Source organism: Synchiropus splendidus, chromosome 7, assembly GCF_027744825.2.
Source record: "Synchiropus splendidus isolate RoL2022-P1 chromosome 7, RoL_Sspl_1.0, whole genome shotgun sequence".
Classification (NCBI taxonomy): Eukaryota; Metazoa; Chordata; class Actinopteri; order Syngnathiformes; family Callionymidae; genus Synchiropus; species Synchiropus splendidus.
The window spans coordinates 26,192,195-26,219,772 of NC_071340.1; the positions used below are offsets into that span (position 1 = coordinate 26,192,195).

General features: G+C 44.1%; 3 protein-coding genes across 3 annotated transcripts; 1 reads left to right on the plus strand and 2 right to left on the minus strand.

The window, feature by feature from the left end:
* Positions 1-644: 644 nt before the first annotated feature.
* htra4 (HtrA serine peptidase 4) lies at positions 645-7,596 on the plus strand. The gene is made up of 9 exons (XM_053871925.1): positions 645-1,062; positions 3,372-3,471; positions 3,531-3,735; positions 4,038-4,232; positions 4,312-4,344; positions 5,597-5,711; positions 5,778-5,835; positions 5,912-6,007; positions 7,440-7,596. The coding sequence occupies exons 1-9, from the start codon at positions 645-647 to the stop codon at positions 7,594-7,596; spliced, it is 1,377 nt and encodes a 458-aa protein (XP_053727900.1).
* Positions 7,597-10,111: 2,515 nt separating this feature from the next.
* Positions 10,112-14,194, minus strand: tm2d2 (TM2 domain containing 2). Its single transcript, XM_053870912.1, has 4 exons — positions 13,802-14,194; positions 12,052-12,139; positions 11,871-11,986; positions 10,112-11,217 (listed from the first exon to the last, which is right to left on the minus strand). The coding sequence occupies exons 1-4, from the start codon at positions 14,065-14,067 to the stop codon at positions 11,004-11,006; spliced, it is 684 nt and encodes a 227-aa protein (XP_053726887.1). The 5' UTR covers positions 14,068-14,194; the 3' UTR covers positions 10,112-11,003.
* An 814-nt stretch (positions 14,195-15,008) lies between these two features.
* On the minus strand, positions 15,009-19,499 carry tbx3b (T-box transcription factor 3b). Its single transcript, XM_053871926.1, has 7 exons — positions 19,402-19,499; positions 19,071-19,338; positions 18,838-18,984; positions 17,896-17,972; positions 16,222-16,226; positions 15,698-16,104; positions 15,009-15,275 (listed from the first exon to the last, which is right to left on the minus strand). Exons 1-7 carry the CDS (start codon positions 19,497-19,499, stop codon positions 15,009-15,011), a joined length of 1,269 nt encoding a protein of 422 aa, XP_053727901.1.
* Between the last annotated feature and the right edge of the window lie 8,079 nt (positions 19,500-27,578).

A 27,578-nucleotide genomic window follows, 5' to 3' on the forward strand; every position in this document is an offset into this window, starting at 1 on the left:
CCTAAAGATCCAATTGCTTTGGTCCAGACTTATCATCCGCTGCGTAAACACAGGTTTCCTGGATTCATTTAATTACTTTCTCATATTAAAGATCCGTCCATCAAGTCGACTTATAACATGGAATGTGTTATGCTGACATTCGCTGGAAGGGTGAAGGGTATCAACCAATGACAAGGACTGTGTACCATCCAATTCACTTGTAGAATGTGGGGTTTGGTCACAGCAGGAACTAATGACGTTCCACAAAAGAAGCGCTTCCTTTTAGGACGTCCATCACGCTGGCCCCCACCAAGCATGAGAATAGTCCCTGCACCAAGATAAGGGGGCCATTTCTACAGACTTTATTTGGATTATTCCCCGAAATGTTCGGCTGCAAACTTTAAATGAAAGAAAAATCCCTGCTGTATGAGAGGAAAGTCTGCGGCGCCACTTGTTTTCCCTTCTATATTTGCATATAAACTCGGGTGTTCAGGGGTTAACGTGAGACATCATGTGTGATGCACATTCCTCAGAGCTTGGCTGAAGACGCAGCATAAAACACTGCAGCAGTAGCAACATGCTGCTACTGGAAGATAATCAGCGCTGTGGAGTCCTACAGTCCTGCAGGGTGAGATTAGTGTGGGACCGCGCTACAAAGAGGCAAGATGAAGTTTGCAGCTTATCTGCTCCTCCTCACCGCTGCAGTCCACGCAGGCCTGCTGAGAAGGAGACACATCTGCTCGGAGGACTGTGTTATTGCTGGGTGCCCCGTGACTCCTCAGTCTTGCCTCTACGGTCAGGTGAAGGACTCGTGCGGCTGCTGCGCCGTGTGCGCGGCCGGGGAGGGGGAGGTCTGCGGGGGGGCGCAGGCTCGTCCATGCGGTGACGGTCTGCAGTGTGACACCACTCAGGGAGGGCAGGGCAGGAATCAGGGGTCCTGTGTGTGTGTCTCGGGTGATCCGGTGTGCGGCAGTGATGGCAGGACCTACCCAAGCATCTGCCGCCTGAGCACTGAGAGCAGAAGAGCCCAGCTCAGTGGGCATCCACCGGTCATCATGGTCAAGAGGGGTCACTGCCATGCAGGTAGGAAGGTCAACTGAGATCCATTCAAAATTAGAATGACTGTTGGAATAATGACTGTAGCACTGGGAGAAGGTTGCTCTGTTAGTGGGTTCAGTGTTTGTTGCTGATGAAGCTTTAAAGTTTTAGTTGTATTTGTTTGCAGTGTGACCACATAGTTTGCTGAACTTTTTTGATTCATTTTTGTAGAGAAACTGCTGAGGCTACAAACTACAGGTGGTGAGGTGACGTCATGTGCGACACCAAACGCTCACATTGACCCACAAATGTTGCCAGCACGGGTCGCGACTTGGACGTGAAGGATCCTGAATCCTAAATGTCCAAATCCCCATGATGGAAATGTAGAATAGAGGGAAGTTAAAAGCAGAAGCGACTAGTGCAGTGTCACCCGAACACTATAAACAAACATGGCCGACCTCCAGATCCATCTCTCTCCAGGCTGTTTCTGAGCCTCTACATCTGCAGCTACTGTTTGAATGAGCCGCTCACACACACCTTTACCTGTCAGACCCCGCCCCCATCCAAACCTCCGTCAGTCTCCGCCCTTGTGAGGAGCTCCGGAACAAAACAACTAGCGCTCACTACACGCTGTCAGCCTGGAAAATGCTGATGGACTATCATCATGAAAAAGATGGACTTATTTTATCATAATTTTTTTAACTTTGCATTTAGAACATGTATTCATTTATTTGTGTGTATTTCAATTGTCCAAAGTCCGATAGTGTTGGAGGTTCTGACACACTTCCTCTTTGCTGACAGCTCCATGCTTCCAAGACTAGCGCTTTTCCTGCCGGTGCCTTGGAACTCAAGTGTAATTGATGGCTGCGTTGAAGTTATCTTTCTTGTTGACAGTTACTTGTGCAAAGTTATTCAGGTTCAGGTTGAAGCCCGAGCCAAACCCCGCAGGACTCTACCAGTGCCTTAATGCGTAGCTACACAACCCTGATCGAGTGATAGCGTCAGTGGTAGGAGTGAAGACTGGAGTCGGTGCAGAAGAATTACAGGTTCCTGTGAGCGAAGAGACAGTAAATAAGAACCGTGTGGCGGATTCTTAACTTGGTTTACCGTTCATTGTCCATCTCGGTGATGAATCTGACAGCAGCCCACTCGGGGTGACGGAACTTTGGAAGCGCTACTTGCTGGATCGATGGTTGTGTAAAGTGGAAAAAGAGTGTGTGCTACTCAAGTGAAAAAAACACATGAGGCGTATGAAAGAGGGTCAGTTATGGCTGCTGGACGTTTACGTACAGCTGTGCCTCTGTTTAGGAATTTTGGATTCTGCTAATTCGAAGCTTCACAGTTCACCGACAATCCAATACATTTGGGACGTGGCTCTCACGGCAGCACGGCATGACAGGCCAGAGCTTCCATGAGTGAGAAAACAGAATACTAATGCACCTCAAAAGAATATAACACCCATTTTTTTTATCGTCAACTAGTGCAAGCTTCAACCACAAATTCAACCTTTCAACAGCTGCACAGCCTTGTTTCAACCACAGGATATTACGCGTCACCCTTTCATTGCCCTTCTGGCAAAGCCTCACCCTGCCCCCTTTCCCTGGCTTCACATCTCAGTTCTGTAGATGCTGAACGGTTCAGGGAGTGGAGGTCTGCGTTACGACCTATATAGGTCACCAATCAAGCTGTCAGAAAATTTGAGTGTCAACAATGAGCAACGTGAATCCAGACTCGAGCACAGCCGACAGCCCCGCTCCTCTTGACAAGTATGAAGTTGAGAAGCCAGAAAAAGCCCTCAATCGGGCAGCAGAGGGTAATGATGGTGCCACTATACGTTGCTCACTGCCAGAGGTGATATAGCACAATGTCGAGGGACAAAAGTGTTTCATGTTCTGCCAGCATGGATCATGCTGAAGTTTCTATCATCAACTTGCTTCCGGAGGGGATTTGATTCGACAAGACGTTCACAAGCACATCAGCTGGAGCAGAAAGGATTTGCTCTTGTGGGAGGAGAACTGCACCAGGAAATATGGGCGCTGTGTTTCAAAGCTAACGTGTGATCTCCAGGGATGAAACCCTGCGTCCTGTCATGGCTGTGTGCTCCAGGCTTAATTGACTGTTTTACGATTTGCCATAAAAGTTATTGTTGATTCGTCCGATTTGTTTTGGTCCCTCAAAAAGTGGGAGCCACAAATACAATCCAATTTGCATGGAGATACCCTCAAACAAAAGCTGAAGGTCTGCAGTTATTTTGCATTTCCCACACGTTGTGGTGAGGCTCCGACCTAAAAAGATAGGAACTGCGTGAATGTCTGGATGTTTTGTTACGATTTTGTCTTATCTCTCCTTGAAAGGACTGTCTCACCCAGAGAGTCGGCGCTTCAAGTTCAACTTCATCGCAGACGTGGTGGACAAGATCATCCCAGCGGTGGTGCATCTGGAGCTTTTTCAGAGGTGCAATTCTCCAGTGAAATCATCACTGGGTGCTTTGTTTAAACCTGCCACCCAAACAGGGAGGCGACGTCCGGCGAAGACGTTTCAGTGTCCAGTGGTTCGGGGTTCATCGTGTCGGAAGACGGCTGGATCGTCACCAACGCACACGTTCTTGCCAACAAGCATCGGATCAAAGTGGAGCTGAGGGGTGGCACTCAGTACGAGGCCACTGTCAAGGACGTCGACCAGTTGACAGACATCGCACTCATCAAGATAGAAGCAGACGTAAGCTGGCAAACTTCCTACTGAATGGTCTCCAGGTGGCCGTGCAGGGTGGCCCTTGTTTCTTGCCCAAAAAGCCGCACAAAAGGCAGCGGCTGCAATCCCCTTATTTTTCTTCTTTTGTTATACAAATAATACAAAAAAATATCATTCAAAAACCTCCATTATTAATCATTGGTACTGCTAACAAGGAAGCTTGATCTTGAATCTTGAACATTGGAGCATAGACTCTGCTGTTGACAGACCACTTTAATTCGTCTAAAGTTGTCTGTTTTCTATCCTTACGCTCTGACTTCTCCCCCCAGTATCTGCTTCCTGTCCTCCCCCTGGGTCAGTCCTCTGACCTGCGTCCAGGAGAGTTTGTGGTAGCGATAGGAAGCCCATTCAGCCTGCAGAACACAATCACAACAGGCATCATCAGCACTGTCCAGAGGAGAGGCCAGGAGCTGGGGCTGAAGGACTCAGACATGGACTACATTCAGACCGACGCCCACATAAATGTGAGCAGGAGCAATGAGCCTCGTCTGGTGGTCTTGTCTTAAATGTGCTAAGTGGGTACTGTATGTCTCTGGTTTACAGTACGGGAACTCTGGAGGACCTCTCGTCAACCTGGTAAGTGACAAATCGATGCTTAAAAAACAAACAAGAAAATATAGGTCAGAGTTATTTTATTTTGAATGAGCACTCTATGGATGGTTGTGATAGGACTTTGCTTGTACATTTAATTTATTTTGGGAGGAGTCGGCCAGTTTGTGTCCTAATCCTTCTTTTTGCCCTGAAGTCCTCATGTCATCCTACAAATGTAGCGCGACCTGTTTGATGACGACGCCGGGCGCTAGCGTGTGGTTTGCCCGCTTGACTTAGGTCAGGTGTACAGCCAGTTCTTGGAACTAGTAGGTTTTTATGAGGGTAACACTGCTGGGGCAGGGTGCTCTGCAGGGCATGCGGAAGATTTGTTTTCACTCCATTGGTGGACCAGATTCCCGTGCAGTAGAGTGCCAAGTTCCCCTTGTGGTTCTCACTGAGGTTCCACTTGGAGTGGGTGGGCTGGCCCACGGCTCTGCTCTATCTGAGACTCATGCAAACGCCAAGTACGGTCTCAGCATCTGACAGTACTGACAGAACCCAGTGGTGCCCAGGCCTAGTTCAGTTAGCTGTGGGGGATCCATGGCCACTGCTGGACCGTCCCTCCGCTCTGAGTCCAGCGGAAGGGACCATTTTCGACTTCTGGCTTGGACGTTGAAGGGGTGACCCTGGACTCCGTGGGGTTGCCCAGTTCACAGCACCATAAATGGTCGTCCATATCCAGAGCTTATGCGTTGCACTGGCACGAGTTTAAGGCTTTGCTGAGGGATTTTCTTCCTCTTCGTGTCTGGCCTCTAGGGACCGGACTTTCCGACTGGAGCTGTTGGATAAGCAGCCACTTTGGTGGGTTTTGCGTCGACTTTGACAGTTGCCCTTGTGGGTTTGGGTTGCTCCTCACCAAGGAGTCATCAGTCGGTAACTGCTTCGGCCTCAGGTGGTTCCTCAATGAGACCTCCAGGTGGTCCTCCAGAGATAGGCTGGTGGTCTTTTCGAGCCTTTGGAGCGGGCATCATTGGAATTACTGAGGCTGCTCTTCTTTTGTCGATTGTATCAGCAAAGAGGGTCAGTGACCTCAAATGGAGAAAGAAGTCTGTGCTCAGTGATTGGACCCCACTAGTCTGAACCCCTGTCCACCAGGCTCTTTGGAACCATTCACACTACAAACCAATTTTGAAACAGTCTTTTCTTATATACTCCACGGCGGACACGCGGACAATACGATTTCTTTTCCACCCTCGACCCTCAATTTGACAATGAAAACATTCTGGGTTGCTTTCAGGATGGGGATGTGATCGGAATGAACACTCTGAAAGTAGCAGCAGGAATCTCTTTCGCAATCCCTGCCAACAGGATCCGTCAGTTCCTCAGCGAATCCTACAGCAGACGAGTCAGTGGTGAGTGTAATCTCATTCTTCAGTGTCATCACGAGACCCGGCTGGAAAGTCAGACTTCATTTTCAGGTTTAAAGGAGCAGAAGAAGAGATATATAGGCGTGCGGATGCTGCAGCTCACACCCTCGTGAGTACAGAAGAAGCACAGCCCTGGTGTTATGGAAGTATATGTGTATGTGTTTGATCAATGGCATTTTTAATAGTGTGATTCAGGACCTGAAAGGACGCTCCAGTGAATTCCCAGATGTGAGTGCAGGGGTCTACGTTTACGAGGTCGTACCTGGAGCAGCTGCTTCTCTGTCAGTACTTTTTTTGCCTGTCAGCATTGATGATTTATGACACAAGAAGTTGACTGTCCATTACACTGCGCATGTATAAACCATATGCCCCTGCTGAGTTATGTAACAGTTAAAACATGTGAGTGCTATGATCTAGACACTGGTGATGTGGCGCACGTGGGGCCTCCAGCTTCACTGCATCTAACATGGCACTTCACAGCATGATTTGTGATCAATAAGGAAACCTTCTAAATGGAATGTATTTGTTCCTCACTGAGCTAAATTCAGAACCTTTTGCTCTGCAGCATCAGGGAAAAAGTAGAGGTGCACTGTACGATGGCTCTAATTTATCAGGTGGTGTAAGCAATTGGTAGTCAGTTTAGTTGTTAATAAAAGTTTGCTTTGACACCTAACGCCTGACGATAGGGCTGCAATGACGAGTCATCATCGTGGACCACAATGGACTGTTGAAATTACTGACTGACTGACTCATTAGTCGACTGGTTGTGACATATTTGGGACAAAAAGCAGTGCTTTTATGAGTGTCTTCACATCAGGGGCAGTTCAATTTCCAATGGAAACTTGAGTCATGTGAAGCCCAGTAACTCGTATGGGACCATTTCACACCACAGTTCGAGCAACTACAACTGATATTTCAAAAGTTTCAAAACATGATGAAACAATCTGCTTGTGTACAGTTTACATACATTAAAAAATTCTATTTACAAAGCTACAAAGGAGCATGTTGGCGTGTTCATATGCCGACTATCGCAATTTCTGGACTATAAGCCGCTACTTTTTTCTCACGGTCCAAACTTGCCACGAATACAGTGACACGGCTAATATATGGATGTTTACAGACGAAAGAGCGTCATGAAAATATTAAGCCTGCTCACATTAAACCGACAAAATCACAGGCGTTTTATTGACCTTAAAGCTCCAAATGCGCTGCTTTCACCCGCGTGTCCGCAGCTCACGGAACCGATCTCCTGGGGGACCGGCTGTGGTGTCAGAACTTGCTACACGTGGGCGAAAACACAGCATTTTGAGCACTTTAATGTCAATAAAAGAAGTGAGGAGTTGACGTTTCCAGTTCAGAAGGTTGCCCAGTTTGTTTCATGAGTCAGTCTCCAGGCAGGAGCCTGTTTTCCAAACTGGTTTACAAGTGATCCTCATGCATTTTTAAGCCTTTCTACGGCGCAGACAGCACCACTGCACCTGCAGCTTACAGACGGCTGCGGCTTATGGAACAGGATCTGTTTTCCTTCCTAAATGTAGTGGGTGTGGCTAATATTCCAGTGTTTCTGAATTTATACGGTAGCTGACTAATAAGTGAGGTAGTCAGCGACTAGTCGACGATCAAAATAATCGTAGACTTTTGAAGATGTCTCATGTCTGTCAGTATATGAAGAGAAGCATTATTGAATTATTATTTCTATTTGTTGTTGTGCAGCGGTGGAATCATCAACCATGACGTCATCATCAGCATCAACGGTCGGCCAGTGTCCACCACTCAGGAAGTGAGCGAAGCCGTCCAGAGGGGCGGCGCCCTCACTGTCGTAGTCAGAAGGAAACAGACAGCGATCACATTGATGATCACTCCTGAGTAGACTCTCAGAGTCACAAGATCCGTGAAGACGAAAAGTGGAATCCCAACATTGTACAGAAGTGAAAATCAAGCGACAGCTGAACCTGTCAGTTGAACTGTACTCAGTTGACAGTAAGTCATTATTTCCATCATTTTTTAACCGACTGTGAGACATAAAACTGTGACAGCTTTTCCTAGTGGAACCTTTATGTGTATAAATGAAGCTACCAGGACCCAATAGAGGGCGCTCTCTACTGAACTACTGAATGAGCCGACAAAAAAGTGAATCAAAACCTCAACATGTATCACCATCTAGCTGTACATATACATGAAAAAAGCTTTATACATACTGTATATATAATATTTCTAAAGCATGAAGAGAAATGTTGAATAGCACAGTTGTGTTTTGTTGAGCTGAAAAAAATAAAAAAATATATTTAGCGCCAAGATGTGAAAACTAGTGTCTTTTGGTGTTCAGAGCCCAAGAAAATCCAGCATTTCCTTTGGATAATACATCATACTTTTCCTGTCACCAGCCATGCTCCTCATGCAGTTGTAGTTCCGTGAGTCATCAGTGGTGTGCCCCAGGGCTCTGTACGAGGGTGCTTCACCATCCCTTTCAGTGTCCTTGTAAAATATGGACTTCATCTCATTTATGATCCAGATCACGCCCAGTTTTACCTGCAGGCCCCACTTTTCATTTCGATCTCCATCTCTCCTCAACTGTACATTGCGTGTCCATGCCTGGTTCTCCCCTTGCGTAACCTCTATAAAACCTGCTCTGGGTGCCACTAAAGCTTCATGCTTTCCCACCATCCGTCCCCCCTTTTAGGAGCTGAAATATTTCACTTCCGCAATATCAATGGCCTCCATCCATCACTGTACCCTGACATCATTGTTTAACGTGCTTGCCACAGCCTGACTTCTTCTTCTTCTTTCTCTGTGGGCTTCTCCCTTCAGGGGTGTCCACAGTGGATCATGTTCCTCCATCTCCCCCTGTCCTCTGCTTCCTCTCCTCTCAAACCTACAAACCTCATGTCCTCCTTCACCACCTGGCCTTCCTCTCCACCTTCTGCCTGGCAGTTCCAACATCTCAACATCTTCATCTACCAATGCACTGGCTCTCTCTCCTCTGTACATGTCCAAACCATCTCCATCTTGGTCTCCTAAACACCTGAGCACATGTGCTGTCCCTCTGATCCTATCATCATCCTGCTCACTCCCAGAGAGAAGCTCAGCATCTTCATCTCTGCTACCTCCAGCTCTGCCTCCTGTCTTCTCCTCAGTGCCACTGTTTCCAAACCATACAACGTTGCTGGCCTCACCACCCATTTGTGCCACAGCCCGTCTTATACTTCTTAATTTGGTCTCTTGTACTGCGTTACTATATACTGTACTCCACCCAACTACTGAAGTGAAACCAGGAAAATGAATGCGCTTGCGTGACAGTGCTCGCAACTGATGGGTCGATGAGGTTTCATGAAACAGTATTGGATGGTTGAATTAGTTGTTCAAGTCTAAACGCCATCTGGCTGTCTCTGAAAACAGTTTCACGAAACCTTATCAACCCTTCAATACTGTCGTGAAACCTCATCTTTGCGTCACTATTGCAAACCATTTAATGGCTGAAAATCCCACATCGAAACAAGTGAGCAACAAATCAGTTTCCCTCTGAGACCTTTCTTGCACGAGGTTTCATCCATTTTTTCACTCAATTGAGATACATACTGAAACATTTCAAGTAAAAAAACAAGCCCCATCAAACCCATGCCCCTTTATAGACAGGATCCATGTGTGAACCCTGAACAGCTGCTCCTCAGTGGAATGCTGTTTGACTGAGAAACACAATTCAAACACAGATTTGCTCCCACATGCAGGCGTCAAGGCACGTATTTATTGTAAATAACACCTCTGCCAAGTGAGTCATGTTTCTACAGGATTCTCAAAAATCTGACCGACTTTTCTCCGGAATCCAGCTTTGCATTAATGTCCTTATAGACAGTGCTATAACCACCTGGGGGAGCAGATTTAACTGCAGACTGTGTGCTGGATTTAAGAAGTACAGATGGCGTCTCATCAACTGCAGGCAGCAGAGAGCTTTCAATATTTACATGAAACAGAGAAAAAAAAGATTTAATACTTCATACAATAAGAGAATAAAAGCGTAAAAATTATAGTAATGTTACTTGAGTTATGAGTCGCAGGTCTAAAAACAATCATCTGATGGCCTCACCTTCTACAGCGAAGTGCCACCTGGTGGTGACCACGCATCATGCAGCGTGTGACCCCACATGAGGTCACACACTGTACTTTTTTTCATCATTCAATACTATTTGAATACCAAATAAACCTCAGCTTTAGTTTCTACCCTTTTTTCGCCAATTCAAATCTTCATTTTTCTTCTCTGTACTTATGTATAGTAATTTTGAAATTACTATTTCTACTACTATCTCTATTAGTAACACTTATTCTAGTCCCTCAAAAAAAAGTTAATTTTAATAAATATGAACTAATATATTACAAAAAATACCATCAAATTATATTTATATATTATTTATTCGTTCACAAACCAGGATATTCACCACTTAAAAATACAGTATTGGGATTTTTGTTGAGAGTCTTTATACAACATGTACATCAAATGAAACACAAGCAAATGACCCATCTGAATCACACACAGTCGTGGCATATTTTCTACTTCATTTACAATACCTTAAACACATATGTATATGTTAAATTACGGACTTTACCCTTCGGTCTTTTGGCCTGACAGCCCCTGACAACAGTTGCTGTACATAATGTGGCACCTTCGGGAATGTAACTATCCACCCCTGCACCATGGAAACGGCTTGAGTGACAATGAGTGACGACTGTATAAAGAGTGACAACAATCAGGCTTGAAAATTGTTGGAATATGTTGCCATCAAAAACTGAACACTTATTAAAAAAGCACATAGGAAGACTGCAATGAAGAGGAAAAAAAAGAGAATTTAATGACAGACTTTCCAATAAAAATGATTGATGACCCTGGACGTAGAGGACAAATAAATGTCACTATTTTAGCCTTTTTAAAAAATCCAGAAACATCAGCAGATCCCAGACCAGTGTATAAATTGTGTTCAGAATCTAGGAGGCCTGTGAAATAAAGTGTCAGATGTGAGGTGTGTTGACTGGTGACGCTTCAGAGGAGAAGCAGCTAGAGGGCTTTTAATCAGCATATACACAATAAATAGAACAATAATGCTTCAACGTGTGTGTCAACTACTAAGCTCAGAGGATTTTACATGTGGCATCTGACGAGAAAAAGAGCTCATGAATCAGGGTTTTGGAAAAACTGTCTCTCATCCCTCACCAGAGAAGCAAAGGCAAAGCCTCATCTGTCACCTGACCGAGCGGTAACTTGAGTCCACAGTCTTGTCGCTCCCCTGTTCAGTAGTACGTGCACCAGTTACTGTAGTCGCTGGGCATCAGGCCTCCGGTGATCAGGAGGATCAGGTCTACGAACCACCAGATTCCCAGACCACCCAGAGTGAGCAGCTTCCCCACGGCAGTCCCCGTGTGACCGAGGCAGAAGCGGTCCACCCCAAAACATCCCAGGAAGAAGGAGTAGAGAAGTGTGGTGATGAAGTAGTGTCCCGTGTATCTGCAAACGAAGCCACATCCAAAAACACATTGCACTCATTCAGAGAGAGCGAATCAACGACGTGAAGTGCTGCTACGCTGCTGCCACCTCGTGGTGAAATAAGGTACTCATTTCCTTCATAGCATGAAAAAAAAAGGTTTCGATTTGTTTCCAAAATCACAGACTTCCAGAGGTGAAGAACACACCAGGAGAGCTGAAGCTGCACCTACAGACTCCTACATACCCAGCACTTGATCATAACTTATGAGAAAACTTAAACAAGTCACAAGTGACTCATCATATGAACATTCCAACTTCACTGAAACACGTACAGAACTATCATGACAAGCTCGCACTTCATTTTTAGACAAATGGAACCTCAACGTTTGGGAGCTCTGCTGAACTCTGCTGTGTCTGTTTCCTTCAATTCCAGTAGGAATTCAGGAACATCAACAACATCATCTACACACTACACTAAAAGGTGTGTTGTTTGGTTCCCATGATGCACTATACTGCATCACCAGTGACAGCTAATTCCATACAGTCACTTCATAAATCCCAAGATGGGAAATGAGTAGTATATGCATCAAAAACTCATGTAGCATTCTGGAGAACAAACACAGACCCAGTCTATTGTTTTATGTAACTGTTCATGAATGATTGTTCCCTCTTACTTGATACAGGGGACATTCCCACGGTAGAACTCTCTTCGTCCTGCACACTCAATTCCCTCCAGTGCTGTGCATAAAACTTCAGTGTGGTTGACGTCCTTCACGGTCTGTCCGCCCCACTGATATGAAACGGTGCTTGGTTAAACAATGAAGCACATTCTCAATTGAAGAATCGGTCTGTTACCCCAACACAGCCGTGACCCATGTCCAGGAAGGCGCTGTGGTTTCCTGCGTGATCCACGGGGTCCTGGCAGTAGATGAACTCCTCAGGCCTGAACACCACGTACAAAAGAAGGGAATATGAGTTAGAATGGAGGACGATGATGGCGAGCACACTTCAGTCCCTTAACTATGAATGCAGTTTTAAGTGAGTTCTGTCCAATCAAAGCCACTTTCCCTCCAATTCCACCAGTCACTTGAGTCTCCTATCTATACACAAGTAGCAGCAGTAAAAAGAGCCTAATGACAGAAAGTGGCACTCATCTGGATGTAAACGTGAATCATTTGTTACTGCACATAGTTATTTCTTCATTGCACGATGATCAATATGGTCAGTAATAAATGAATTTTGTAGACTGTTTTATCTGGTTTTGTTCACTACTGAGATAGCTTTCGGGAAGAAGCTATCTCTGAGTCTATTTGTCCTGGCAGAACAGAGGGGCGGACGTAAACAAACATGGTTGACCGCCAGATCCGTCTCTCTCCAGGCTGTTTCTGACTCTCTACATCCCGACCTTGTGCAACAGATCACTGGGAGTGTTTTAATTGGTTGCTCACACACACCTTTACCTCTCAGACTCCGCCCTTGTGAGGGGCTCTGTAACAAAGCAACGAGCGTTACTACGCTACACACTGTCAGCCCAGAACTACTCACGGAATATCATCAGTAGAAAAGATGGACTTAGTTTATCATCACTTCTTATTAGGCATGTACATTAATGAGTTATTTATTGTGCGCATGTGTGTGTCTTTTTGAAAACAAAGGAGGCATAGGACATTGCAAGGACTGGGATGTTCTTTAGATCGTACAATTCAACAACGGTATTTACATAATATGATGGACGTATCCACAGTTGGGCGTTATTCCGATTCAAAACTGAATTGTGAGGATCCTTGGCTAGTTTTGAAGTAACACCATGGGGAGGTACTTTATATGTGACATGAATATGGTGTCTACCAGTCCTCTAATTACAGAGTTATTACAAAATATGCATGAAAATCTAATGGCAACATATGTGAAAAATATTGACAACAGAAATTTGAGAAACTACTTCTTGTAGTAACACCATGAGGAGGTCCTTTTAAGGTGACATGAATATGGTGACCATCAGCCTAGTAATTAGTTATCACAATGTGTATGAAAATATGATTAAAACATTTATGAAAAATATCGAAAAGACAAATTTCAGAAACTACTTGCTGTATTAATACCATCGGGAGGTCCTTTAGAAGTGACATGAATTTTGTGACCATCAGTATTGTCGTTCATGTAATATTGTGATGTTAGTTTACGTTTTTTTCTATCCAAAAACTTTTGCGTCGGTCCCTCAACTGGCGCCGAGACAGTTTTTTCACTCCTAAGGAGCGAATGACACATTTTTTCTCAAAGTATTAGGTTGTAGTCCTCAGACATAGTCACATAGCGTGGAATGTTGTGGTGGTTACTTTTTTAAAATTATTTGGTGAAGGACTTATTAACCCGCGAAAGTCGAATCTGTCAATATCGTTTTGAATCGCATGCAACCAAAGCAGCAGTGTTTAGGTGCAGAACCTTTCACCTTCGATAAAGTGGTCAAAATGATACACAAATCTACATGCAGCATCTTTTTCTAAGTGACATCAAGAAACATATCTTTCATTTATAACAACAAAACACTGAATCCGTTGGCAGGAAAATGCGAACAACGCGTTAGCGTTAGCTCCCAGCGACTCACAGGTACTCGCATTGGACGACGGGAGAAGGAGGTCTGTACTCGTACGGATCCGGTGAGCTCTCGTTCTCTGTGGCCATCTCGTACTTCACCGTCTCGAGAGGTTGCTCGCTGAAAGGCAGCGCCGTGGAGCCCAGTCCGGGCGGAACAGACGCCGTCTCCGCCGTCGTCGAGTTCTGGGAGTGGATGCCTTCCAAACATTGCAGCAGCATCACCGTCAGCAGCAAAAAGAATTGGCCGCACAGCAAAATATAGTTCAGCGAAATCATCGTTGCCGTTGGAGTGCCACAGAAAGACAAGTGAAACGACAAATCATTGTTGTTTTTCAAGTCGCATCGTTTTCGGCCATGTCTCGCAGTGACGTCATGAGGAAAGCGCCGTTCTTCTTCTGCGGAGGTGAACTTCTTATGAGGTATGGTCTGCCATCCTCCGGTGGCACTTGGTACTGCACTGTCTTCGTTCAGTTCACTGCATGTGTAATTATGACGGGTTCGATTCAGACCGCGATACTGTGACAACTACTATTATATATATATATATATATATATATATATATATATATATATATATATATATATATATATATATATATATATATATGTATATATATATATAAACTAAATCAATGAAATGTACACCAACCATTTCTGTTTTTTGTTTATTTATAAATCAGTAATATTGAAACTGATATTATTTAACATACACCACAATTTAATACGTTCTTTTGAATATTTTATTTTATTTTATTTTATTTGAATGCACTTCCATTTCAATTGCTCTATATTGCGAGAAACAGAAAAGGCTTTGCATAATACATGAGGCTTTTATTGTTAACATCCAGTGCCATAAAGACATTTCAGTCTTGATCACATGAATCAGTAGAACCTTGTATCTGAACTACTGAAACAAACCTTAGCTGTACACACAGTGACTGGGGCCCTCACGACACACCCACTAACTTTGCTTTAAGGCATTTGTCCCTTCTATTTTGCCAGTAACTCTAATGCTCACAAGCAGTTCTGCATAGCAGCAAATCCTGAGGTCGGTTAGTTGTTGTTGAAGCGCATGCAAAGCTCAGTCCTGGTGTTCACAGATGGGTTTCTTTAAGAGGCCTTCAAGCATGCAGTTTCACCAATCCCACACCAGCAGGTGGGTGGACAACTGAGTGCAATAACACGTGTGATTGGTCATGAACGACAAAGAAACATCATCAGGCTGTCAGTGCTTCTGGGTTGTCCTTTTCACCTTCACCTTCTTCCTCAGCCTTTGTCCTCTCTAGTGACCTCCACTGGGGGGTTTCGGATCTGAACCCAGAGTCACCAGCAGGGGGGTAAAATATCAGAGAAGAGACGTAGTCCTGAGCCAGGAGTCCCGGGTGGGTTCTTAGAGAAGGGATCAGGCACTGTGGCGACGCTGTGGAGAAGCCGGGGTACGGGTAGAACAGGAAGCCGCCAAAGTTCGAGAGCGTCATCAGGTCCTGTGTGGCCACGAGAATGACAGGCAGATCTTCAGGTTCTTTCAACATTTCACCTGTTTCTTCCTGCCACATGAATAGTTCTTATAGGGTGAGAAGTAAGAATAATAAATTGTTCTTCAGCTGTAGACAGCTGGTCTCTTCTGCTGTGAATAAATATTGTAAACTCCTGATTTAAAAGCACTTGCCCTTCTGTCACCACTGAAGCCTCACAGTCCCTCCCGAAACAAAGCCTTTACAACCAGTGAAAAGTGAAAGTCATTGTTTAAATAAAGTGATTTAAGTGAGAAAACTACAGCTTTACTGTCACCCAGACCCAAACCAATGTGTCAGAAGAGGAAGTCGCACCCAAAACGTACTTCAACTGAAGACGTATATGGAGCAGTGACACATGCTGCCATCACGTCAGTCTCGCGTCACTGTACCTGCACCAGGGCATGTTGCTGGATGTTCACAGGGAAAGCCATGGAGGCTGGGGGCTGGGTCGATGGTGGTCCACAGGTCAGGGCTCGGTCGGTATTGTGGTACCAGTTGTTTGCCTGAGCAGCGTAGAAGCTCCTGGGATCCTGGAGTTTTCTCGATGCTACCGTTGGACAAATGCAGCTGGAGATGAATCCCATGTGAGACTGGCTCAACTGCCCGTCCCAGGAGTCTGGAGGGTCCACTGCATCGGTGACGAGTCCACACTGTGAGCCGCCCTCCGCCAGTCTCCCCTCACGAGACTCCACTACTGTCCCGCTTCGGATGGCAAATTCTGGTTCTGCTTCGCAGAGGTTGGAGGCCCTGCCTGCTCCTGCTCCCTCATCTCTGTCACTGTCATTCTCTTGGAAATCTGTGATGGAAAGAAGTTCCTGAAATACGCTGCTCTGAAGATAAAAAAGGAAGATTCGAAAAGATATCTTTCAATTGTTGTTAAAAGCTAAAGCTGAAGCAAGATTACTGAAGTTACCAGAGCTAACAGAGAAACAAACACAGCCAGAAACGGACTGGTACCCGATCATCTCCACAGACTGTTGAAACTAACTCCTGATGAGGAGGAGCAGAGAAGAAGAGGGAACTAGAACCACACGGACACTAATGTTCACTGCAATGGTGGGAGGGAAAATGTGTCTGTCAAAGGAAATGGCAAACCAGCACAACATGATGGTTTCCATGAAAATGTATCCGACACTGAAACTTCTGGATTTATCCGGAGAAGAGACTATAACTGGACCTAAATCAATTGTAACAACCCAGTTATTTTGAAGTCTTCATCTTTAAATTGTGGCTTAACCTTGTGGGCTCCAACCAATGTCCCCATTAAATCATACGGTCCACACAGGGATAGTGTTTTGTCAAGAATTGGTCCCCACAAAGTAGGATAAACACGCCCAGGCACACACACACACACACACAGTTACACACAGCTACTGATCCAAAAATAGGGGAAGTGGGAATCAAGGACAGGCACCAGAAGAACGGTTCTTCACTCTGCTCCTTTTCAATGCCTGTGTCGTGTAAGAAAAAATATTGGATGCAGTGCATGGATTAAGAAGCTAAGTGGTATAATAGCTGTAGTTAAACAGTTATATAACATGAAATGTATGTAATGTTTCTGAAATGTATCAGAGAATTGAAACAGACAGTCATTCAGCGCCACCTACTGGACCCTGGTGAGTTTAATGACAACATAAGTGTGTCAACCAAAAGACCACACTCACTCTGGAATTTTCATTTGCCCAAAGTAAAACAGATAAAGGACAATGAATCCATACACTCCTTTACCCAAATGACACTCAATATTAGCAGTTTCATCTCAATACAAGATATTCTCAGGTGTATAACATTTGCTTCTACAGGTGTGAGACTGGCCACACGTGAGTCCATACAGTCACACCACCTTCTAACTAGTGGGACATATTTTTAAAACCACCGTGCCTCCTCCCGTATAACTGTATTCCCCTCTCTATAATCTCATGAGTCTAGCCTTCATTACGGCCAGTTGGATTCTACGTCGGTGCGTTTTATGAGCCTCAACTTTAGATTGTACGTGTCCCAACATAAAAGCATTGTCTTAAGCTTTCACCTGGAGATTTAGAAGCATCTGAATACTGGGTACCGGGGTATTTCATATCCTGAGTTTTCGCCTCTTTTGACTTGTGCTGTACGCTTGGCAGCTTCCTAAAACAAGGAGAGAAAATGTTACGACCATCCATGTCACCCATTATGAACAGTGAATGACAACATTGCTCCTGCGATTTTCCACGACAAATATCTGTGACATTATTTGGCTGTATCAGTATCATGCTGCAATATCAGTGCAGCTTCATCTTCACAAAGCTTTGCACAGCGTTTTCCCTGATATAAAAATCCACCGTCTACTTAAACGTTTACTGCAAAAAAATTAAATCAGCAGTATGACATACAGAAGCTTATGCTCAGATAGACGTAAACGTCAGCTTAACACAATGAAAAACTGTTGACCGCATTAACATGTCTACAGTAGATTGTTTGACATTTGAGGCAAAAATAGACATACAATTTATCCAACTGCAAATAGGTTAAACTGTCTATTCATGAAAATTACAAATTACAAAAGTTATTTGTATTTGTATTTTTATTAACCACATGAGAAAAGACTTGCCTTTTTTCCCGCCTGGCGTTGCCTGTGTCTCGGAATCCTTTTGCGAAAGGATTGTTGTCAATTTTCAACTGCGTGATCTGAATTTGAAAGAAGAAAAAAATGAAGAATGAAGACATAAATGAAGCATCATCCGGGCATATTGACAGAGGCGCCAGCTGATCAAACACAGAACTCACAAGTGGCTGCGGTGTGTGCTGAACCACCTTTGTCCAGTGTGTTGAGATCATTAGTGTAGTTCAGCACAGCACATAGCGCAGTATTATTGATGGTACTTTTGTTTACTTTAGCTCAGGTTGTGTCCACAACTGATGTTCAGGCCCACTTGTGAAGAGCAGTTACATATAGCCCAAACTATTCCCCACAGGGACAGAAAGCTCGTGGCAAATGACTAAAACATTTTGTCGCACTGTGATTCGAATAGCATGATTCCAGTCATTTTATTATTCTTAAATAAATTCTGGACAAATAAAAAATAGTTCTTGGTGAAGACTAAGTTGCTTCACCTTGAAATAATTCAAGATATTTGATTCCTAAAGTAATAAAATTAATAAATAAATAAGAATTTGAAAGCCAAAAACTAGACTTAAACTTAAATACTGGTGAGTGTTTTATTATTATTATTATTATTATTAATAATAATAATAATAATAATAATATACTAATATAATAAAAATAATAAAGAATAGTCGCTAAATACCTAATACAACTCGCACTCTAGTGTTTGGCCTTTTGAATGAAAACGCTGTACTGACAGTACTGATTTAAATAACAGGTATATAATTCTGAATATTGTTCCACAGTCATGCACAACAGGACAACTTGTAAAAGTGCGTCTTCAAACTTCAAATTTTCTGACAAACGTCTGATACATTTGTGAATTTAGTATTGAAGGTTTCAAAGAAAGAAAGACAGAGAACAAGAAAGAAAAGTCAAAAGAAAAACCTTCTCGTTCTGATAGGCGGTGACAGCGATGAACTCCGTCTCCGGGAAGACGTACGTCCTGAAGGTGCTGTACGGGAGTTTCACAACATCATTCGCCTGCACGATGTGAAATCTTGGCTGATATTTGTGCATCGAGTTGAGGATGGTCTGGAAATGACAGCACAAATCAGCATATCTACGCGCGTAAAAAGCTCCACCGCGCCTGACTTGGCCCGCCGCTGTACGGCACCTACAAAGCCACGCTTGTCGGAGATGTTGTTGGTGAGTTTCAGTTTGTGGAAGTTGACCACTTTGGACATCCAGTGTTCCCCCGTCGAGGGACTGTCCGGGTGGATGTACATGCGCCTGGGCACCTCCGGGTCCGCCTTCCCCGCCACCATCCAGCGGGAGTTATGAAACTTATATCTGTATTCATCCGCCGCCACGACGTCCATCAGGAGGATGTATTTGGACTCCCTGTCCAGGCCGGAACATCTGGCTCGCAGCGGAGGGAACATGCGCCTGGGAAGAGACACAAGAGTGAGAGCCGACTTGGGAAATGAAGCAGCGCCTGGAGTCGCAAACCTTCCAGATTTGGTGATGACCATCTCCGTGCAGCATCTATGGAAGCGTCTCCACAGGTCTCCCGCCTCGAGCTGAAGCTTCGGTTCATGCTCAGCCATCTCCACCGCCCTCCAGAAGCCGCACGCAGAACCTGCTCCGGTGGAGTCCTCCGGATCAGTGGGTCCACGCGAGAAGCCAAACTTGAATCGGGACCGTCCCGATCCTCGCGCCTGTTACGCACAGAATGCGCGCCTGACACCGGAGAGCGATGAACGCTAGACAAACAAAAGTTTCATCCTGAGATAAAGTCGGAATGTACACAGTCTATAAGTAGTTTACGAGATGTTTAAAAAAAAAAAAAAGTTTGGGACCAGAACAGAGCGCGCGCGCGACACGTTCGGCGAGGACGCAGTTTGACGAGTGGGTGTGTCTTCCTTCACGTTACGCTTCATAAATAATCTGCGTGACTGTGTAGTACTGAACATCACCTCTCAGAGTCTTGTTCACTCTCTGGTTTCATTTTTTATTTTTATAAAAAGAAATTTGATAAAGAGAATTATGGTTACGCACCAATTTTAAAATGGATGACTATTTAAGATCTTCGTATTCTGAATACAAACAGCAACAATATTTGTAATTACCTCACATATACCTCATGAGAATCCGCCATGAAATACATTTTTCCCTTTTCTTTCTTTCCCTATTTTTAAAAAAATAAAACGAAATATTCTGACATAAACTACTGTAAGTTTGTGCTTGGATTCTTATGACCTGATGTTCCAAATATTTGTTTGATCATGGATGTTGTTTTCAATAAAGACAACGCTACAAACTTTTTTATGTACTTATATACTTTTTTTTTTTTTTTGGCCAGAGATTATGTTTCACATTCACATCATCCCATTGGCCCCAGTGGCTCCATCATACCTGCCTTTATGTCCAGACGTCGTTCTCATGTGCGGCGAGAGGACACTCAGCAGGAGGCCGGTGCAGCAGAGGAGAGACCTTTGCCAGCTATTGTGTAGCTGGGATTATGGTCTGGTGTTCAGTTTCACACGTTTTTTTATTGCGCAGGATAACAGCCTGTGTCGCTTATGGGACGTCCAGTGAAGAGACGAGGATGGCTGAAGTCCTAGCATCTGACAGAACTGTAAATGTCATGATAAGGTAATGAAGTGCCACAGGTGAATCAGAATGTGGATGACTGGATGTTGCAGTCAAAAACGCAACAGAGGCAACAGAGTAGTCAAGAGGTGGCTCCAGCAAACTTGACCAAGGGCCCAGTAATCTTCCTCAGCATGTTGTGTGTATTTTCATATGGGAGATTTTAGATTTAAGGAAGACCATTCACGAGCAAAGACTGTGGCAGAAAACTAAAAGTTGAATCATTAAACTAGATAATAGATAACATACATCTTTTGGAGACAGGAACATTATTCTTCAGACCATTTTTGTGTTGTCTGTCTACGCTGCTATGATCTGAGGACTGGACTTCTCACACAGACCATTCCTCATGGAGCACAGCTGTGTTTGATAACCTTCAGGACTCATGCCGACTAAACTCTTGTGATGGGTTGGTGAGGCTTCATGAAATAGTACTGCAGGGTTGATGAAACAGTGTCCAAATGTTCATAGGCCACTAGTCCCTCCTGGTTTAGAAATTATGAGAGATTTCATTGAATTAGTTGTTCAAGTCAAAACACTTTACAGGGGACAGCGTCAGCTGGTGGCCTCTGAACATCAGGACACCGTTTCATGAAACCTCATGAATCCCGTTAATACTGTTTCATGATCATCACTTCTAAACTTTAAAAGCAAAGGTGGCTTCACATGAATACATGACTGTCAACCTTGCTGGTTCTCCCAGGGTCTGGTGCAGAACTGTTGCAGTATGAGGACTAGGAGTGGGCTGATGAGGCTTCATGAAACAGTGTTTTCAGCGCACAACGCTTTCAATGAAACCTCACATCATTTAAAACCAAGAGCGCCACCAACTGTGCTCTGAAAATGAGGACAGTGTTTCATGAAGCCTCACTAATGAAGCATGAAGCTTGATCCTTTGTGACCGACTGCACGTGGAAATGCCATCTTGGGTTGGTGTGAGCTTCTCTTGGGTGGTTGGTGGTTTTGGGCAGTGAATGTGGTGGGGTTTTTTTTTTACCATAGAAAAAAAAACAAAAAAAACAGGCAGATCTAGAACCTGACATCCCTACGGTTAACTTAAGATGGACGGCATGGCATCATGGCTTATCGTCTCTTAGGGACGACACAAAACAAGGTTCAGCCAGGCCAGCTGGTTGAAAGGACAAAGTCAAGAAGTTGTAGTTAAGAAATCTTCATCACTTTGTGATGCAACTGCCTCTACTTCTCAAGAGATGCATTTGTGATCATAACCCATCTGTTGTGTCTCAACTTAAAGCGTTTAAACGGTGTAAACAGTCAAAACCCTCTTGAACAAACACAAAATACCGGAGGGGTACATCAGTGACCCCCACACCATCAGTGTCCAAACAGGAGTTGAGGTCATGGCTCATGGGACAACTGCATCAGCGGGCTGTGTCGCCCCAGATGACAACACCATGGTCTCGGTCCTCGGACAAATTCCAGAGTTTGAAGCTGACACCGTCCGTAAACTCAACTTTATCGGCTATGACTGATTAATAATAACGCCTCATCGCTGGCAAGTGGTTGGCTTTGATGGAACAATGGTGTGAGGCCACACCGATTTTACTTAAAGCAACACACTCCGGCTTTGATTTCAGTCACGGCCGCACTGTGAAATCAGAAAAGGCCTCTCACTGGCTCTTTTGTTCCGCTCTCGCCCCGCAGTTCTCTGATCAAATGCCTAAGTAAGCACTCGTCTTATTGGGAGGCCATTGAAGATATGCGCCGGGTGCTATCGCTGTTGATGACCCAACCTTGTTCTGGCAGAGGAGCCGGGGAAAACCCTGTCTGTCCACCAGCTCGCATCAAAGAGCCAGTCAGTAATCTGAAACAGAAGGATGGCAAACAGGACGCCTGGCTGTTATTTGTGGATCTGGCCCACAAGCTACGTGTGAAACCTGTCACTGAGGATAAACTCATAGATCTCTGCACTTTATTGCCCAGTAACACATTTGACTCACTCAAATATTCATATCAGAGTGGTCGGGGTGGGGTCACTGCGCTGCCATCCGGAGAGCGGGTCGGAAGAACCCGCTTGATAAAACCCTACTGAAGATTTCATTGTCAACGATTTGTGGTAAAACTAGCTTAGCTGGGAAATATGAATCGACATCAAACCAACATTTGTTTGTCAGTTAGTTTGAATCACATTCCAGATCAGTCTGCCTCCTCCATAACTCTTAAGTGGCCACACTTTTTCAACAGCAAACCCGCGTTGCATTTAAACAAGCCAACCTGGAAATATGGCGCCACCTGTCACTTGAGTCTGAGCCACGTCAAGTGGGCGTCAAGTGGGTATGGTGCGGCATGGCAGCCCCAATACGTTGGCTCCAGGGGAAAATGGGAAGGAGAATTTATGGTATTACTCTGTATCAATTTGTACAGATATTTTTTTAATAATCTAGAATAACAGAATACCATAAAACAGAATCTACGCAATTGATTTCTCCAGGTGTTGCTTGTATCTCCCCTCCATACCTTGAAATGTGTTAGCTCCCATCCCCACGGTGGAGACAATAGAGGTCAGTGCTGGGTCAGCTTTATCTCACACAATTTACAAGCTATGGCTTTTTGAAATCGTTGAATATTTCTTTGAATATACTGCCGTCTGATTGGTTGACACCAAAGTTGCAACGTTCTTCAGTGTACAGTTGCCCTTGGTCATGTTCAAAAGCTTCCTGAACTCCCCCAGGACGATCAGGGGACATGGACCCCGGAGATATGATCTCTATGGTGAGGGTTGGAGCTCACCTAACCATTGGTTAGGTCTGGTCTGGTCCCATTTCAGGATTCATGTTTTTCAACTTCCACAATTGTTTCCTTCAACTTTTGACTAACCTGACACTAGTTTAGCGTCTGCACAAGCGCAGAGTCATGAGTGAAGTCTGCCATTTTCCCATCCAGAACCTTCTTCTTGTCACTGGTCCGTGTGATCATCCATCTTAAGGCGCGTCTTAAAGAGCAGGAGGTGAGGCGACAGTGTAACCTGTTTGAACACACTTCATTGTCACTGCACACAAAAGACACAGCTTAATCCTATAAACCATTCCGATCCCCACACAGCTGAAGGTTCTGAAACTCATTCCCTCCGTTTTGTCCTCCAAAGCCAACACTGATGCAACACTTGAACATCTTTTCTGCCCTGAATATTTCCAGCAGCTGGGTGACTGGACGGCTTCCCAACTGCTCCGGCAACACTGTGTCCCTCACACCTCTGGTGTTTGTGCAGTTGAGCGGTGATGAACGGTCTTACAGTAACAGGTAGGTGTGAGTGAACATATTTGGGCGACAGAGGTGTGAGGAATGAAGTTTCACAGCCGAGCGAAGGTGTGAACAGAAGCACTGTTCCAGTTGATATCAAGCACAAGCGCCAGGCATGTCCCGGAGTGTGGCGCCATTAGTTGGCTGAGCAGAAATGAGATGCCATGGAGACACAGAAATGGTTCAGTCGCACAAAGCATGATGTGATTTCATGTTCAGCAGAGCAACATTAGCCAGTAACAATTGTTTCTCCTCCTGTTCCTGCCTTTTTACTGTGAATTCACAGCAGGGATCTTCTAATCTGCTGCCCCAACACTCATGTTCATGAATCCAACTCACAATTTTAAGTTTCATATTTAAGAGTTATATTTAATGTGCAAGGCTCTTTTGATTTTAATTTTAATTTCTCAAAGTTTTCATTATTTTTCTCATAGTTCTGAATGGAGCTGGGTGAAAACATCACCGACTGCATCAAGATGACCTGGAATTAAAAATCTGAAAACTTCTTTCAGCTAAATGATGGGAATTGTCAGAGGCAGCCAAACTTTTGCTTACAACTCTGTATGAAAGGGGAATTTTCTAATGTTAAAAGAGAGTTGTGAAAATATCTCAATGTATGATACTGGTGATGGGTAGGTGAGGTATCATGAAACAGTGTTGCAGGGTTGATGAAACTGTGTCCTGATTTTCAGAGGCCACTAGATGGAGCTCTTTGTTTAGAAATGGTGTGAGGTTTCATTGAGAATGAGTTGTTCAACGTTTCACAGCAGACAGCGCCATCTGGTGACCTCTGAAAATCAGGACACTGTGTCATGAAACCTCATCTACCCATCACTATGTGGTAGGAAGTTCCTTTTCCAGTTCAATTGATTTGACTCTGGTCTAGCTGGACACAACATTTGCTCTGACCCCATGAAACATAACTGGGTGTCGGTGCTCCCATCAGAGATGCTTCTGTCATGTCAGGTGGTCCAATAGAAGCCACTGAGAACTGACCTGGACGGAGTCCTAGCTGCACGTGCTTGTCCATGAAACCCTTTAAAAGCAGAAGCAGCTGGGTTTAGCTGAGACAGTACTGCATTCACATGACAACGCGAAGAATTCCTCCCACTCTTTAGATCGCCTCCGAGAAGTCAGACCTAGTTAAGACATATTTGCTGTACATGCCACATTATCAGCCTCACACAACACCTGGACATCTTTTATGTTCTTGTTTCAAAGTTCAGAAGTTGACCCTGCTGGAATCTTCTGCAAATACCTCAGCATTTGTCAACTGAAACTCTGAGAGTTTTCAACAGGACGGTGGGCAGTGTGTGGCATTGAGCATCGTCCATGTCCATCTTTCTATTTTCATTTGGCTTTTTCACATTCACCAAATACAATTTGCAACAACACTAACATTTAAAATGTCATTTTGATGCCAAGCTCCTCTACATCAATTACAACTATTCGATTAGTCGCAGACGGATTCATGAGTCGACCAGTTGTGATGTCACTCCCTCAGCAGTTGGCAGAGACAATGGGGACCATTTCAATGAGGGACCACTCATAAAAGGACACATCAAAGGACACACAACTTTCACACCAAATTTTGAGCAAATAAAATACAAATATAGAGGGTTTTTTTCTCTGTAGTATTTAAAACATTGTCACATATGTTTACTTTCCTTCCGATGAATCGCTAAGCTAGTCAGTGACGAGTCGGCCATCGAAATAGTTGCAGCCCTATTTGACACTTTATGGAAATGATCCCTTCAGGTTTGTTTGGGTGATGACATAATTTATTCTGTAGTTTTGAGCTTTTTTGACAAAGGAGAAAGAAAAGAACAAGACAAAGAAAAAAGCAGTCAGCGTTGTATGTGGATGGATGTCAAGTACCTCCTGTGAAAGTGTGAAAATATGATGCTAGATTAGTAGAGGATTTGGACGTGGTCCAAGTTCAACTGAATTTGGGTTTGGGGTCCAAACTAATGCAGACATGAGTAAGGACCAACACCGCTATGTCGCTCCGTTCAGCACTCGACTGGCTGAAACCATATTTGATGAATTGGATGCAGAATTGTTTCTGAAATGTTTGTAAACAGGAATCACCAAAAACACAGAGCAGCACTTATCAACAAAGTATGTATCGACTGTAAAATGCATTTCAAAAGATGTGTGGAGCCTGTATTTCACATTTAAAGAGTTGTCTTTCCTTCCGGAGAGTGTTTTGCTCTGGAGGCAAGTTTGTCCGAAATTAAATGTTTATACAGAGAAAGAGAAATCGAAGGCTGTAAATCAGCCGGGAAGCGACTGAGTGAAGAGACGGGATGTGAGAGAGATGCGGGAGGAGGAGGCTGGAGGCCCCTTCAAATCAATTTTGACACATTAGAACTATTAGCTTATTGAGAGGTGAAAGATGGATTGAAGGCTGGATGTTAAAGCAAGCTCTGGTTGTAAAGGGGGGAAAAAGATGCTACTCTGCTGATGAGCTTTCTGGAAAGTGGCTGGCCGCGATGAGCAGGAAAAGCCGCACCAACAACATTTGATCATTATTTAATGTGCCGGGCCGCTCCAGTCAGCTGAAGTGTACATGTCTGTTGACAATCGGTCAGAGGAGGTTTCTGTGTCTCATATGCTTTTGAGATGCAGTCGACTGAGGAGGTGCAACTAGAGCTTGACTTCAATAAAGTTATATATTGTTAACCTCACCTCTTCATACTCATTTTTTTTCTCATTTTCCAAGTTCATTTTTGCTCCCTCCTACGTCAATATGTGATCATAATCTAATCTAATAATCATAGAGAGGTGTACTGGAGTCAAATCCCAGTTGGATTCTATCCTGTCTTTGTCATGTCAGCAGCTCACTCTTCTGTTTCCTCAACATGTTTTCTCTGTCCATCTGCATCACGTCCAGCGGCTCAACTTTGTTGTATCCCACGCTGACGTTTGGACCTCCATTCAATCCCACTTCCCCTCAAACTCGAACTCTTCCGACTGCACAAAAATCAATTCTTATTATTCATTTTGTCTCTTGCTCCTCATGTTTTCTCTGACCCACAACATCACATCCAATGCCTCCATTTTTACCCATATCACATGACACAGGAAACTCTGGCCTCTGGTGGTGGGTGCTGTTTCATGAAACCTCATCAAGCCTTCAATACTGTTTCATGAAACCTCTTCTTCCCATCGTGACAGTTGAGACGCTGTTTCAATGAAACCTCACATCATTTTTAAACCAGTGCCACCTCCTGAAAATGAGGACCCTGTCTCAGCGTTTGGACCCCCAACACTGACTGAAAAGATCAAAGGCACTGCCTTTATTCTTATTATATTTCACTTTTGTTGCCTGATATCAATTTATATTCTTGTGATAATTAACTTAAAATTCCAATTTATTTTATTTAAACATTTGTTTTTGATACTCAAGCTCTCCATAAACATTAATCCTGTGGTGGAATAAGTGGCAGAAATGTCACAAATAAGCATTGTTTCATTTGGGTGTTTATTTATTTACTTATTTTTGTTCTTTTAAAATACATTAATGATTAATCTGATTTTATGAGTGAAGTTAAATATCTATATTAACTTAATTCGATTTATATTTTCATGTAAATAATTCTAATTTCAATTACTTTGTAATGCAATTTTTTATGAAGTGCGACGTGACCTGGAAATTGAGGATTTTTTTTTTTTAACTTACTTAAAAGTTTCCCTCCAAACGTCTGTCCAAGCCGTGTGTGAGGAGCTCTCACGCCTGGAGTTCACCCCGCTCACAACAGCAAGTCAGG

Excerpts from the sequence above, each read along its gene's own strand:
- htra4 (XM_053871925.1), top strand. The coding sequence starts at position 645 with ATGAAGTTTGCAGCTTATCTGCTCCTCCTCACCGCTGCAGTCCACGCA. Across the intron at positions 1,063-3,371 it reads GAGGGGTCACTGCCATGCAG|GACTGTCTCACCCAGAGAGT; the intron begins GTAGGAAGGTCA and ends TCTCCTTGAAAG. Across the intron at positions 5,836-5,911 it reads ATGCTGCAGCTCACACCCTC|TGTGATTCAGGACCTGAAAG; the intron begins GTGAGTACAGAA and ends CATTTTTAATAG.
- tm2d2 (XM_053870912.1), bottom strand. The coding sequence starts at position 14,067 with ATGATTTCGCTGAACTATATTTTGCTGTGCGGCCAATTCTTTTTGCTG. Across the intron at positions 12,140-13,801 it reads GTCGTCCAATGCGAGTACCT|GCCTGAGGAGTTCATCTACT; the intron begins GTGAGTCGCTGG and ends CGTGGTGTTCAG. Across the intron at positions 11,987-12,051 it reads TGGGTCACGGCTGTGTTGGG|TGGGGCGGACAGACCGTGAA; the intron begins GTAACAGACCGA and ends GTTTCATATCAG.
- tbx3b (XM_053871926.1), bottom strand. The coding sequence starts at position 19,499 with ATGGCTGAGCATGAACCGAAGCTTCAGCTCGAGGCGGGAGACCTGTGG. Across the intron at positions 18,985-19,070 it reads TCTCCGACAAGCGTGGCTTT|ACCATCCTCAACTCGATGCA; the intron begins GTAGGTGCCGTA and ends TGTCATTTCCAG. Across the intron at positions 15,276-15,697 it reads AGCAACATGCCCTGGTGCAG|GACCTGATGACGCTCTCGAA; the intron begins GTACAGTGACGC and ends GTGGCCACACAG.